General features: G+C 43.1%; 2 protein-coding genes across 3 annotated transcripts in view; one reads left to right on the top strand and one right to left on the bottom strand.

Moving 5' to 3' along the window:
* clul1 (clusterin-like 1 (retinal)) overlaps positions 1–3,569 on the top strand; it is an 11,023-nt gene extending 7,454 nt beyond the window's left edge. The window contains exons 6-9 of the mRNA XM_061921065.1: positions 1–12; positions 70–284; positions 3,005–3,180; positions 3,257–3,569. The exon at positions 1–12 is cut by the window's left edge and continues 108 nt beyond it. Of these exons, the coding sequence (XP_061777049.1) occupies positions 1–12; positions 70–284; positions 3,005–3,180; positions 3,257–3,275 (422 nt within the window). The 3' untranslated portion in view covers positions 3,276–3,569. The remainder of the gene's footprint in view (positions 13–69; positions 285–3,004; positions 3,181–3,256) is intronic.
* A 50-nt stretch (positions 3,570–3,619) lies between these two features.
* Positions 3,620–16,423, bottom strand: part of yes1 (YES proto-oncogene 1, Src family tyrosine kinase) — an 83,481-nt gene continuing 70,677 nt past the window's right edge. For both annotated transcript variants that reach the window (XM_061921064.1, XM_061921063.1), the window contains 3 exons: positions 15,971–16,124; positions 15,760–15,891; positions 3,620–4,489 (listed from right to left, as the gene is read on the bottom strand). In XM_061921064.1, the coding sequence (XP_061777048.1) occupies positions 4,281–4,489; positions 15,760–15,891; positions 15,971–16,124 (495 nt within the window). In that variant the 3' untranslated portion in view covers positions 3,620–4,280. The remainder of the gene's footprint in view (positions 4,490–15,759; positions 15,892–15,970; positions 16,125–16,423) is intronic.

Here is a 16,423-nt window from a genome sequence, read left to right as displayed (position 1 = left end):
CCTTGCTCACAGGTGTGACCTTCACCCACCTTTCACCCTACCGCGGCGTCACCTCATCTCGTCCCCCAGAGTGTCCCGGCTTGAGGGAGCTGCACCTGGAGCTGGACCAGGTGTCCCAGCTGATGGGCGTGTCCACCCAGCAGTACCAGGAGATCCTGTCCATCGTGAGGCGACACGCCGACGAGACCACCAGCTGGCTGGGCGACATGGCGGCGGAGTTCAGCTGGCTGGGGCAGGCGGTGGCCGACGGCAGTGGGCCGCAGAACGTTTTCCGCGTCACCAGGGTGAGCTGGGGGGGACAAACGCAACGTTCAGGACGACTGCCATGTAGAACATTCATGTGTGTTCACATAAATACATCAACGCAGCCGTATGAGGCCAAAGTAGATGGATCAACATATTGAAGTGCACTGCAAAAAGTCAGTGTTCAAAAACAAGAAAAAAAAAATACAAAAATGAGGGGTATTTTATTTGAACTAAGCAAATATGATCTGCCAATAGAAGAAGAACATTTGTCTTGTCAAGACTTTCCAAAACAAGTACAATTAGCAAACCTCAATGAACCCAAAAATACCTTAAAAAAAGTATATTCTCACTAATAACTGTACTACTAAACGAGTCAGATTTTCTATTGTTTCATTGAAATTAAAACAGCAAAGTCCATTTGGCTGTCATCTGTTTTAATATGAGACACAATTGTGTCAAAGTCATGATTTTATTTTCTCACATGCTTGAAGTAAGAAATGATTACTTCAATAAAGTAGTTTTATACTTGTGTTGATGACACAGCTTTGCAACACTTGATATTCTAGTTTCAAGCATGTTTTACTCAATATAGGTCATCAAATCTCAGCAACAAGCTGTAATATCTTACTGACATCATTTAGGACCAAAACCCTTATAACAAGTAAAACACTAACATAAAATCTGAATCATGAGAATAATCATCTTATCAGATAGAAAATAAGCAAATATCACCCTTATTTGAAACATTTAATCTTAGTTAGATTTCAATTTTTGCAGTGTATGAGGCCAAAGTAGATGGATCAACATATTTGAATCATAGAGCAGTGCACTGCAAAAAGTCAGTGTTCAAAAACAAGGAAAAAAAAATACAAAAATGAGGGGTATTTTACTTGTACTAAGCAAAATGATCTGCCAACAGAAGAAGAAAATTTGGCTTGTCAAGACTTTCCAAAACAAGTAAAATTAGCTAACCTCAATGAACCCAAAAATACCTTAAAAAAAGTACATTCTCACTAATAACTGTACTACTAAACAAGTCAGATTTTCTATTGTTTCATTGAAAATCAAACAGCAAAGTCCATTTGGCTGTCATCTGTTTTAATATGAGACACAATTGTGTCAAAGTCATGATTTTATTTTTTCACATGCTTGAAATAAGAAATGATTACTTTAAGTAGTTTTCTACTTGTGTTGATGACACAGCTTTGCAACACTTGATATTCTACTTTCAAGCATGTTTTACTCAATATAGGTCATCACATCTCAGCAACAAGCTGTAATATCTTACTGACATCATTTAGGACCAACACCCTTATAACAAGTGAAACACTAACATAAAATCTGAATCATGAGAATAATTATCTTATCAGATAGAAAATAAGCAAATATCACCCTTATTTGAAATATCTAATCTTACTTAGATTTTGTCAAGCCTGGACTGTGGTTATTTTTGCTTCTTCGATGCAAGGAGAATACGGGACGAGCCAGACGTGACTGTGAGTACACACTACAGCAGGGCTATGAGGCCACACTATTATTTGAGCCCAAGGACTTCTACAAAGTAAGTCGGACACGTTTCCAGTGAAGGTTGGACTCCGCCAAGGCTGTCCTTTGTCACCCATTCTGTTCATAACTTTTATGGACAGAATTTCTAGACGCAGTCAAGGCGTTGAGGGGTTCCGGTTTGGTGACCGCAGGATTAGGTCTCTGCTTTTTGCAGATGATGTGGTCCTGATGGCTTCATCTGACCGGGATCTTCAGCTCTCACTGGATCGGTTCGCAGCCGAGTGTGAAGCGACTGGAATGAGAATCAGCACCTCCAAATCCGAGTCCATGGTTCTCGCCCGGAAAAGGGTGGAGTGCCATCTCCGGGTTGGAGAGGAGACCCTGCCCCAAGTGGAGGAGTTCAAGTACCTAGGAGTCTTGTTCACGAGTGAGGGAAGAGTGGATCGTGAGATCGACAGGCGGATCGGTGCGGCGTCTTCAGTAATGCGGACGTTGTATCGATCCCTTGTGGTGAAGAAGGAGCTGAGCCGGAAGGCAAAGCTCTCAATTTACCGGTCGATCTACGTTCCCATCCTCACCTATGGTCATGAGCTTTGGGTCATGACCGAAAGGATAAGATCACGGGTACAAGCGGCCGAAATGAGTTTCCAGGTCTCTCCCTTAGAGATAGGGTGAGAAGCTCTGCCATCCGGGAGGAACTCAAAGTAAAGCCGCTGCTCCTCCACATGGAGAGGAGCCAGATGAGGTGGTTCGGGATGCCACCCGAACGCCTCCCTAGGTTTCCCTGCTTAGGCTGTTGCCCCCGCGACCCGACCTCGGATAAGTGGAAGAAGATGGATGGATAGCTACGCACGTCTTAAACCACCTCCTCCTGAGGGCGTTTCAGTGTTATAACTTTATCGTTAATTTTTAATCCAAAGTGCGACCACTCTCCCTTTTCTGTCTACACACTGTGTCCGCTTGTAAGTACTCTGTGATTGTGCGCTGCCGAACATGCTCGTAAAACCAACAATGTCACGACATGACGGGGTCGTGGGGGTGGGGGTGGGGGACCAGTACTTTTTAGAGGCGGTATAATACCAAATATGATTCATTAATATCGTGGTACTGTACCGGTGTAGCGTACATTCTCCGTATGAAAATACATTTTGGTAACAGTACCAAAATGGTACCTAAATAGGACCTAATGAAGTGCCCAGTGTGTGTGTGTGTGTGTGTGTGAGACCTTAAATGCAGTTTTTCTGCTCTCCAGGTGGCACCAAAGGGCCAAGACCTCAATTTGCCAGCAGCAGAGACCCAAGTGGAGGTGAGCATCCTCAACTCTCCCCCGTTCACTCTTTCCGTGCCGAGGGAGCTGGACCTGCAGGAGCCGGCCTTCATCCAATACGTGGTCCAGGAGGCTCTGGGGAAGTACAGGGAATTGGTCAGGTGACAGGAAGTACGAACACAGAACAACGTTGGCCGCGGTCGTACTTGAACATGTTTTATTTGTCTCACCTGGCAGGTATGAGACCGAGGAGTAGACGAGGGCCGATCCCAGAGCTCCATAGAACTGCACAATAAGAAGGATTTCACAATAAAACGGACTTCTTACCTGCTGCCAGCCGAAGTAGAACTTGATTGGACGGAAAACCTAAATCCAAACTGTATTGTCAAGTAAACGGTTTATTTTTTTTTTCTGTACAAAAATTCTATTAGCAATTTGTTGTCAATAGTTCAAGTCCTAACTTTAGGAACAATCACATATTAGGTTGTCAACATAAAACAGACATTGAATTAAAACCAAAATTAAAACAAAAAATAAAAAAGTCAACATCTTTGTCCAAGTTATTCTTACGCTACCCCCCCCCCCCTCTCCCCCCTCCCCCACCCATCCCTGGACAGACAGTAAACATAGCTTAAGTTACGTTGTATAATGTTGAGTTGATGGAACATAAACTTGGTGTTGAACTGACATTACACGACATAGAAAAGTCAAATCCATAGATGTTTACGAAGGTGAGCTAGATCAGACACCACCCTTTGTTTTCTTGTGGTGTCATTTCCCCCCTCATAGGATAATGCAACACAAACAACCTGCATGGTCACGAGAAACATTGTTGTTGTTTTTTGCTTGAAAGTTAGTGTTTTTGCATTAAAGATGCAGTCAGTTTTGAAATGCATTAAAAAAAGGTAGAAAAGTAATCTTGTCATTCATCCACCCCGGTGGCACTTTCTACAACATTTTCCCGCACATACTGTACATTCCTGCTCCGTCTGCCAACGCAACAAACTACTGTACATATAAAAGATCTTTCCACTCAAATGGCGGAGAATTATTATTTTTTTTTTGCAGAAAACAGAAAAAAGGTCAGGAAAAAAAAAAAAAGAGTTGATTCCTTATAAAAAAAACAAAACAGTAGAAATTCAATTTGAAATGAGGAGGACTAACTAGTCTGGTATCGATCACAGTGTTGTGGCCATTTCTTCCGCCTCTTGCACTTTGCTCCAGCTGCTTCACTCGCGTCACCGAGTCCAGGACCGCGGGACTACAGGTTGTCTCCCGGCTGGTACTGGGGCTCGGTGGCCGTGAAGTAGTCCTCCAGGAAGGACTGGATGTACTCGAAGGTGGGCCTCTCGTCCGGCTCCTTCTTCCAGCAATGATGCATCATCTCGTGGAGCGAGTCGGGGCAGCCCTGGGGGCACGGCATGCGGTAGCCGCGCTCCACCTGCTCCAGCACCTCCCGGTTCACCATGCCTGGGGCGACCCAAAAAAATCATTGTTTCACATTAGATGTCACAAGACACTGTAGGATTATTTTCTAACACACTAAATGCTCGATTCTTAATACACATTATTATGGTTACTGTTGAATATTGCAACTTTTCAACCTGGCCCTATTCATCCTCCGTAATGTTTCAGGTTTAATTCTCACATCCATCCACCCATCTTCTTCCACTTATACGAGGTTGGGTGGCGGGGGAAGCAGCCTAAGCAGGGAACCCCAACTTCCCTCTCCCCAGTCACTCGGTCCAGCTTTCCGGGGCCAGCCAGGACACATAGTCTTCCACGTGGCCTATTACTGGTCGGACGTGCCCTAAACACCTCCCTAGGGAGGCGTTCGGGTGGCATCCTGACCAGATGCCCGAACCACCTCATCTGGCTCCTCTCCATGTGGAGGAGCAGCGGCTTTACTTTGAGTTCCTCCCGGATGGCAGAGCTTCTCACCCTATCTCTAAGGGAGAGACCCACCAGACGGCGGAAAAAACTCATTTGGGCCGCTTGTACCCGTGATCTTATCCTTTCGGTCATAACCCAGTGCTCAAGACCATAGGTGAGGATGGGAACGTAGATCGACCGGTAAATTGAGAGCTTTGCCTTCCGGCTCAGCTCCTTCTTCACCACAACGGATCGATACAACGTCCGCATTACTGAAGACGCCGCACCGATCCGCCTGTCGATCTCACAATCCACTCTTCCTTCACTCGTGAACAAGACTCCTAGGTACTTGGAGTACCTCATGACCATAGGTGAGGATGGGAATGTAGATCGACCGGTAAATTGAGAGCTTTGCCTTCCGGCTCAGCACCTTCTTCACCACAACGGATCGATACAGCGTCCACATCATTGAAGACGCCGCACTAATCTCACCATCCACTCTTCCCTCACTCGTGAACAAGACTACAAGGTACTTGGGGCAGGGTCTCCTCCCCAACCCGGAGATGGTTCTCTGGGCGAGAACCACAGACTCGGACTTGGAGGTGCTGATTCCCATCCCGGTCGCTTCACACTCGGCTGCGAACCGATCCAGTGAGAGCTAAAGATCCTGGCCAAATGAAGCCATCAGGACCACATCATCTGCAAAAAGCAGAGACCTAATCCTGCAGCCACTGAACCGGATCCCCTCAACGCCCTGACGGCGCCTAAAAGTTCTGTTCATAACTTTTATGGACAGAAAAACCCAGAATCCGGACCTTCGTATTGTGAGGCACACGCACTAACAACTGTTCCACGTGCTTCCTATTACTGGTAAATGGGTTATACTTGTATAGCACTGTTCTACCTTTTTAAAGGAACTCAAAGCGCTTTGACACTATTTCCACATTCACCCATTCACACACTGATGGCGGGAGCTGCCATGCAAGGCCCTAACCACCACCCATCAGGAGCAAGGGTGAAGTGTCTTGCTCAAGGATACAACGGACGTGACTAGGATGGTAGAAGGTGGGGATTGAACCAGGAACCCTCAGGTTGCTGGCACAGCCACTCTCCCAACTTCGCCACATCGTCCCCTAATATATATATATATATATATATATATATATATATATATATATATATATATATATATATATGTATGAATAATTGTGTGTATTTGGGGCGAAAATGTGTTGCCCAAAAATTATTAAAGGGGAACATTATCACCAAACCTATGCAAGCGTCAATATATACCTTGATGGTGCAGAAAAAAGACCATGTATTTTTTTAACCGATTTCCGAACTCTAAATGGGTGAATTTTGGCAAATTAAACGCCTTTCTGTTTATCGGTCTTTTAGCGATGACGTCAGAACGTGACGTCACCGAGGCAACACACCCGCCATTTTCATTTTCGCAATACAAACACCGGGTCTCAGCTCTGTTATTTTCCGTTTGTTCGACTATTTTTTGGAACCTTGGAGACATCATGCCTGGTGGGTGTGTTGTCGGAGGGTGTAACAACACTAACAGGGAGGGATTCAAGTTGCACCACTGGCAAGAAATCTGCCGCCAGACCCCCATTGAATGTACCAGAGTGTCTTCACATTTGACCGGCGATGCTAAGACAGACATGGCACAGAGATGTATGGATAACCTGCAGATGCATTTGCAACCATTAAGTCAACAAAATCACAAAGGTGAGTTTTGTTGATGTTGTTGACTTATGTGCTAATCAGACATATTTGGTCGCAGCATGACTGCCAGCTAATCGATGCTAACATGCAATGCTAATCGATGCTAACATGCTATGCTAATCGATGCTAACATGCTATTTACGCTAGCTGTATGTACATTTGAAACTAGATACCCACATTTAATGCGAAACAAACACTTACCAATCGACGGATTTAAGTTGCTCCAGTGTCATAATTTGGAAAGTCCTGATCGTTTGGTCCGCACATTTTACCGGCGATGCTAATAAGGCACCCATGCTATGGGCCACTTCATTAGGTACACCCATGCTACGGCCAAATAGCGTCAATAGCTATTCGCTCAATAGCTTCAGTTTCTTCTTCAATTTCGTTTTCGCTATCTGCCTCCATACTCCGACCATCTGTTTCAATACATGCGTCATCTGTTGAATCGCTTAAGCCGCTGAAATCCGAGTTTGAATCCGAGCTAATGTCGCTATATCTTGCTGTGGTAACCGCCATGTTGTTTGTATTGGCAGCACTGTGTGACGTCACAGGGAAATGGACAGTCGCATCGCAAATAGCGAAAATCAAGAACTTTAAAGCTTTTTTTAGGGATATTCCGGGAGGTGTAAAATATAGAAAAAAACGTCGAAAAATAAAACAAGCCACTGGGAACTGATTTTTATTGTTTTTAACCCTTTTGAAATTGTAATAATGTTCCCCTTTAAAAGGCTAAGCTCACAACGCAGTAAACTGAATGATGCAGACACGTTTGTTACTGGATACTTTCTACTAGGCTTCTGCCTTGGAGCTTTTGTATGTGTATGTAATATGCAGCTATAATTGTTTAATACTTGTTTATGTTGACATATGTTCTGTTTTAGACTGCGATTTTGTTTAATTGAGGAGATTTTTTACGTATGTTTAGCTTGCGTGCTGACCATGTTTACCTTTTGTAAATGACTTGACTGGAACACAAGAAAAAACCCTACTTGTGTGCATTGGAGGACATTTAGATGTAACCACGCAGCAGGATTGTTTGTAAGCACATATGACATAATTATCCTGTGATGATATTCAACTGATATTTGATATCAATATCGGATCTGGACAGCCGTAATCAAATTTTATTTTGCATATACAGTTGGTGTGTGGTGTTCGGGTCTGTGGGACCCGTATTCCTTTTTTATTAAAAGAAAAATTATACAATTATTTTTTCTAGAGCGGTATAGCTCGGTTGGTAGAGCGGCTGTGCCAGCAACTTGAGGGTTGCAGGTTCGATTCCAGCTTCCGCCAATCTAGTCACTGCCGTTGTGTCCTTGGGCAGGACACTTTATCCACCTGCTCCCAGTGCCACCCACACTGGTTTAAATGTAACTTAGATATTGGGTTTCACTATGTAAAGCGCTTTGAGTCACTAGAGAAAATGCGCTATATAAATATCATTCACTTCACTTCACTTCTAACTGAGACTCACTGACTTTGGCTCATTTTCTGTGAAGAACATATTTAATATTTCTCACCCGACACCTTTCTATTACATATAAGACGTCCGGGTCCACTGGACCCCGGGCTAATAGAAGTGTGGAAATCGATGTTTTGTGTACCACACGCACACACATACACACAGCAGGCCTAGACAGGAGGAGGACAGACTGTAGGTACACAAAACATCAGAGGGTGAAATGTGCGAGAAAATGAGAGCAGACAGTGTTGACAAACAATGTTGCAACCTTTTGTGGGAACCGCAGGGGTAGAAAACAAAAGAAGAATCCCTGCGGGATGCGGAAATTGGCAGAGAAATTTTCCGTGCAAAATTCATATTGTTGTTACTCAGCCAGCGTTTGTGGGTCTGATGCACAACATGCAAGGGGTCCATCAGACTCACAAACACTGGCTGAGTAACAACAATATGAACATTACAGAAGTTTTACCCTAGAAAGGAAAATTTATTTTTACTATTGAGAAAATTGAAGGTGAACTAGTGACCCTGATTGTGTTCAACATCAGGTAGTTTAGCGTGTTTTGTTCAAATTAGTGTTTTTATTTTTATTTTTAGAAGTTAATTAGACATTTAGACATTCGACAAGCTGTTTGAAGGGATTAAAACTGACGGATAATATATGTTAGATGACTTTGTCGCAGATGCAGTATTTTGTGGTAGAAAAACTGAAATATATTTGCAGCATCAAAGAGTCCCACTTTGGTTTAATGTGGGTTATTTTTACAGCCATTTAATGTGTGACTGTCCTTCTTGGTCACAGTGCTGCACAAATATGTCCACATGCTTCCAAGTATGCGGCGAAAGTAGCATTAAATTAGAGTCCTGCAAAATTGCAAAGGCTTACCATGAAATGTTTACATTCGGAAAACTATCCCCCCTTGGATACATGTTTGTATAAAAGAGATTGAAACCAATAGTGTAGGTTACTAAATGCTAAGTTATCAACAGAAAATCCACACATTAGCTTTATGTTAGGTTACAAGGCAAATAGTAGGGTAATATCTAATAATACTTTTATTAATGGACTGGACTCTCACACTTATGTTGGATCCACTACGGACTGGACTCTCACACTATTATGTTAGATCCACTATGGACTGGACTCTCACTATTATGTTGGATCCACTACGGACTGGACTCTCACACTATTATGTTAGATCCACTATGGACTGGACTCTCACACTATTATGTTAGATCCACTATGGACTGGACTCTCACTATTATGTTGGATCCACTACGGACTGGACTCTCACACTATTATGTTAGATCGACTATGGACTGGACTCTCACTGTTATGTTAGATCCACTATGGACTGGACTCTCACACTATTATGTTGGATCCACTATGGACTGGACTCTCACTATTATGTTAGATCCACTATGGACTGGACTCTCACTATTATGTTAGATCCACTATGGACTGGACTCTCACTATTATGTTAGATCCACTATGGACTGGACTCTCACACTATTATGTTAGATCCACTATGGACTGGACTCTCACTATTATGTTAGATCCACTATGGACTGGACTCTCACTATTATGTTGGATCCACTACGGACTGGACTCTCACACTATTATGTTAGATCCACTATGGACTGGACTCTCACACTATTATGTTAGATCCACTATGGACTGGACTCTCACTATTATGTTAGATCCACTATGGACTGGACTCTCACACTATTATGTTAGATCCACTATGGACTGGACTCTCACTATTATGTTAGATCCACTATGGACTGGACTCTCACTATTATGTTAGATCCACTATGGACTGGACTCTCACTATTATGTTAGATCCACTATGGACTGGACTCTCACACTATTATGTTAGATCCACTATGGACTGGACTCTCACTATTATGTTAGATCCACTATGGACTGGACTCTCACTATTATGTTAGATCCACTATGGACTGGACTCTGACACTATTATGTTAGATCCACTATGGACTGGACTCTCACACTATTATGTTAGATCCACTATGGACTGGACTCTCACACTGTTATGTTAGATCCACTATGGACTGGACTCTCACTATTATGTTAGATCCACTATGGACTGGACTCTCACTATTATGTTAGATCCACTATGGACTGGACTCTCACACTATTATGTTAGATCCATTATGGACTGGACTCTCACACTATAATGTTAGATCCACTATGGACTGGACTCTCACTATTATGTTAGATCCACTATGGACTGGACTCTCACTATTATGTTAGATCCACTATGGACTGGACTCTCACTATTATGTTAGATCCACTATGGACTGGACTCTCACTATTATGTTAGATCCACTATGGACTGGACTCTCACTATTATGTTAGATCCACTATGGACTGGACTCTCACACTATTATGTTAGATCCACTATGGACTGGACTCTCACTATTATGTTGGATCCACTACGGACTGGACTCTCACACTATTATGTTAGATCCACTATGGACTGGACTCTCACACTATTATGTTAGATCCACTATGGACTGGACTCTCACTATTATGTTGGATCCACTACGGACTGGACTCTCACACTATTATGTTAGATCGACTATGGACTGGACTCTCACACTATTATGTTAGATCCACTATGGACTGGACTCTCACACTATTATGTTGGATCCACTATGGACTGGACTCTCACTATTATGTTAGATCCACTATGGACTGGACTCTCACTATTATGTTAGATCCACTATGGACTGGACTCTCACTATTATGTTAGATCCACTATGGACTGGACTCTCACACTATTATGTTAGATCCACTATGGACTGGACTCTCACTATTATGTTAGATCCACTATGGACTGGACTCTCACTATTATGTTGGATCCACTACGGACTGGACTCTCACACTATTATGTTAGATCCACTATGGACTGGACTCTCACACTATTATGTTAGATCCACTATGGACTGGACTCTCACTATTATGTTGGATCCACTACGGACTGGACTCTCACACTATTATGTTAGATCGACTATGGACTGGACTCTCACACTATTATGTTAGATCCACTATGGACTGGACTCTCACTATTATGTTAGATCCACTATGGACTGGACTCTCACACTATTATGTTAGATCCACTATGGACTGGACTCTCACTATTATGTTAGATCCACTATGGACTGGACTCTCACTATTATGTTAGATCCACTATGGACTGGACTCTCACTATTATGTTAGATCCACTATGGACTGGACTCTCACACTATTATGTTAGATCCACTATGGACTGGACTCTCACTATTATGTTAGATCCACTATGGACTGGACTCTCACTATTATGTTAGATCCACTATGGACTGGACTCTGACACTATTATGTTAGATCCACTATGGACTGGACTCTCACACTATTATGTTAGATCCACTATGGACTGGACTCTCACACTGTTATGTTAGATCCACTATGGACTGGACTCTCACTATTATGTTAGATCCACTATGGACTGGACTCTCACTATTATGTTAGATCCACTATGGACTGGACTCTCACACTATTATGTTAGATCCATTATGGACTGGACTCTCACACTATAATGTTAGATCCACTATGGACTGGACTCTCACTATTATGTTAGATCCACTATGGACTGGACTCTCACTATTATGTTAGATCCACTATGGACTGGACTCTCACTATTATGTTAGATCCACTATGGACTGGACTCTCACTATTATGTTAGATCCACTATGGACTGGACTCTCACTATTATGTTAGATCCACTATGGACTGGACTCTCACACTATTATGTTAGATCCACTATGGACTGGACTCTCACTATTATGTTAGATCCACTATGGACTGGACTCTCACTATTATGTTAGATCCACTATGGACTGGACTCTCACTATTATGTTAGATCCACTATAGACTGGACTCTCACTATTATGTTAGATCTACTATGGACTGGACTCTCACTATTATGTTAGATCCACTATGGACTGGACTCTCACTATTATGTTAGATCCACTATGGACTGGACTCTCACTATTATGTTAGATCCACTATGGACTGGACTCTCACTATTATGTTAGATCCACTATGGACTGGACTCTCACTATTATGTTAGATCCACTATGGACTGGACTCTCACTATTATGTTAGATCCACTATGGACTGGACTCTCACTATTATGTTAGATCCACTATGGACTGGACTCTCACTATTATGTTAGATCCACTATGGACTGGACTCTCACTATTATGTTAGATCCACTATGGACTGGACTCTCACTATTATGTTAGATCCACTATAGACTGGACTCTCACTATTATGTTAGATCTACTATGGACTGGACTCTCACTATTATGTTAGATCCACTATGGACTGGACTCTCACTATTATGTTAGATCCACTATGGACTGGACTCTCACTATTATGTTAGATCCACTATGGACTGGACTCTCACTATTATGTTAGATCCACTATGGACTGGACTCTCACTATTATGTTAGATCCACTATGGACTGGACTCTCACTATTATGTTAGATCCACTATGGACTGGACTCTCACTATTATGTTAGATCCACTATGGACTGGACTCTCACTATTATGTTAGATCCACTATGGACTGGACTCTCACTATTATGTTAGATCCACTATGGACTGGACTCTCACTATTATGTTAGATCCACTATGGACTGGACTCTCACTATTATGTTAGATCCACTATGGACTGGACTCTCACTATTATGTTAGATCCACTATGGACTGGACTCTCACTATTATGTTAGATCCACTATGGACTGGACTCTCACTATTATGTTAGATCCACTATAGACTGGACTCTCACTATTATGTTAGATCTACTATGGACTGGACTCTCACTATTATGTTAGATCCACTATGGACTGGACTCTCACTATTATGTTAGATCCACTATGGACTGGACTCTCACTATTATGTTAGATCCACTATGGACTGGACTCTCACTATTATGTTAGATCCACTATGGACTGGTCTCTCAGAATATTATTCTAGATCCACTCGACGTCCATTACACCGGTGGCCCTAGAGAGGGGGGGGGTCCCCGCATCTGTGGTCTTCTCCATCTGCCCTGATGTGGGATCTGAACCGTCGTTGTGGCTTGAGCAGCCCTTTGAGACACTTGTGATTTAGGGCTGCATAAATAAACATTGATTGATTGCATTGACATTGATTGGTGCCTGCCTAAGAGGAAGAGGCATGACGGGGATTGGACGTTGATGCATTGTGGGAAGCCTGACTTTGCACACAAGCCAACACGACCGCACACGTGGCCGCGGTCCATAAGGGCAGGTTGTCCAGTGCAGGGCTGACCCAACGGGCACCCAGATGTAAACGATACGTTCTTGTCATCCAGCTGTGACCACATAGCAGCGCGGGTCCAGTTGTTTGACCACTTTGAGCAGGGATCAATGCATGAGAATGAAAGGAGCCCCAGTGGGGCCATCTGGCCCTTGTGGGGAGATGGCGGCCGGCTCGACCATATGGTGCTCTGTGATCAGCGTGAGCTGCAATACTGGTGCCGCACAGCAGGGGGCAGCGTGCAGCGTCAGACTGGATGGCTCATTGGGGAAATCACATACTTTCTCGTGGCCCGAGAAGTCAGTTATTGTACTTCTTGTACATATTGTATATATTGTACATATTGTATATATTGTATATATTGTACCATATGTCCCGGCAAGAAATCTGCATTCAAAGAACTCCGGCTTATTAGTGATTGCCATAGCCCAAAAAAATTCTGCAGGCTATAGAGAGTTTTCTATTGGGGCTCCAGTACTCTGGAATGTTCTCCCGGTAACAGTTAGAGATGCCACCTCAGTAGAAGCATTTAAGTCTCATCTTAAAACTACTTTGTATACTCTAGCAATTAAATAGACCCCCATTTTAGACCAGTTGATCTGCCGTTTCTTTTCTTTTCTGCTCTGCCCCCCTCTCTCTCGTGGAGGGGGCCGGGGGCAGTGGTTCGGTGGCCACGGATGAAGTGCTGGCTGTCCAGAGTCAGGACCTGGGGTGGACCACTCATCTGTGCATCGGTTGGGGACATCTCTGCACTGCTGACCTGTCTCTGCTCGGGATGGTCTCCTGCTGGCCCAGCGATGGACTGGACTCTCACTATTATGTTAGATCCACTATGGACTGGACTCTCACACTATTATGTTAGATCCACTATGGACTGGACTCTCACACTATTATGTTAGATCCACTATGGACTGGACTCTCACACTATTATGTTAGATCCACTATGGACTGGACTCTCACACTATTATGTTAGATCCACTATGGACTGGACTTTCACTATTATGTTAGATCCACTATGGACTGGACTCTCACTATTATGTTAGATCCACTATTATGTTAGATCCACTATGGACTGGACTCTCACACTATTATGTTAGATCCACTATGGACTGGACTCTCACACTATTATGTTAGATCCACTATGGACTGGACTCTCACTATTATGTTAGGTCCACTATGGACTGGACTCTCACTATTATGTTAGATCCACTATGGACTGGACTCTCACACTATTATGTTAGATCCACTATGGACTGGACTCTCACTATTATGTTAGATCCACTATGGACTGGACTCTCACACTATTATGTTAGATCCACTATGGACTGGACTCTCACTATTATGTTAGATCCACTATGGACTGGACTCTCACTATTATGTTAGATCCACTATGGACTGGACTCTCACTATTATGTTAGATCCACTATGGACTGGACTCTCACACTATTATGTTAGATCCACTATGGACTGGACTCTCACACTATTATGTTAGATCCACTATGGACTGGACTCTCACTATTATGTTAGATCCACTATGGACTGGACTCTCACTATTATGTTAGATCCACTATGGACTGGACTCTCACTATTATGTTAGATCCACTATGGCCTGGACTCTCACACTATTATGTTAGATCCACTATGGACTGGACTCTCACACTATTATGTTAGATCCACTATGGACTGGACTCTCACTATTATGTTAGATCCACTATGGACTGGACTCTCACACTATTATGTCAGATCCACTATGGACTGGACTCACACTATTATGTTAGATCCACTATGGACTGGACTCTCACTATTATGTTAGATCCACTATGGACTGGACTCTCACTATTATGTTAGATCCACTATGGACTGGACTCTCACTATTATGTTAGATCCACTATGGCCTGGACTCTCACACTATTATGTTAGATCCACTATGGACTGGACTCTCACACTATTATGTTAGATCCACTATGGACTGGACTCTCACTATTATGTTAGATCCACTATGGACTGGACTTTCACACTATTATGTTAGATCCACTACGGGCTGGACTCTCACTATTATGTTAGATCCACTATGGACTGGACTCTCACTATTATGTTAGATCCACTATGGACTGGATTGAAACAAAATACTTGTTTTAAGAAGATATATTTTCCACTAATTGACCAAGAACACATTTGCAGCCATTATTTTTAGGATATTATCAATGTTGCAGGAATTACACAACATCTAAATGAGTAATACATAACATTACAGAATGTATCCAGGCTACAGGAAGTTGCACAGCATACATAAGTAAATTAATCAATGGACAAAGTCTTACCTGGATAGGGCACTCTGCCCTTGGTGACCAGCTCAGTCAGTAGTATCCCAAATGACCACACGTCTGATTTGATAGTGAAGCGTCCATAAAGCGCTGCTTCCGGCGCGGTCCACTTAATGGGGAACTTGGCCCCTGAGCAACACGGAAGACACATTTCCTCAAACATCACCTCATCATACGGCTTGTTGGACCATCTCCAAAACACACGCACCTTGTCTGGCGGTGTACTCGTTGTCCTCGATCAGCCGCGCCAGGCCAAAGTCGGCGATTTTACACACCAGGTTGTCTGCCACCAGAATGTTGGCGGCTCTCAGGTCCCTGTGGATGTAGTTCATCCTCTCAATGAAGGCCATGCCGTCTGCAATCTGCGGTGGGATCGTAGAGAGGATGAAGGGTCGGATGCAGAGAACAATTTCGCCACACCTTACGTTTGTGTGTGTGTGTGTGTGTGTGTGTTTGTGTGTGTGTGTGTGTGTGTGTGTGTGTGACTATCATTGGTACTTTAACTTTATTTTAACTTTAACTCTCACACTATTATGTTAGATCCACTATGGACTGGACTCTCACTAATATGTTAGATCCATTATGGACTGGACTCTCACTATTATGTTAGATCCACTATGGACTGGACTCTCACTATTATGTTAGATCCACTATGGACTGG

Source organism: Nerophis ophidion, linkage group LG14 (assembly GCF_033978795.1).
Source record: "Nerophis ophidion isolate RoL-2023_Sa linkage group LG14, RoL_Noph_v1.0, whole genome shotgun sequence".
NCBI classification, from domain to species: domain Eukaryota; kingdom Metazoa; phylum Chordata; class Actinopteri; order Syngnathiformes; family Syngnathidae; genus Nerophis; species Nerophis ophidion.
This window is presented reverse-complemented; position numbering and strand designations above follow the sequence as displayed.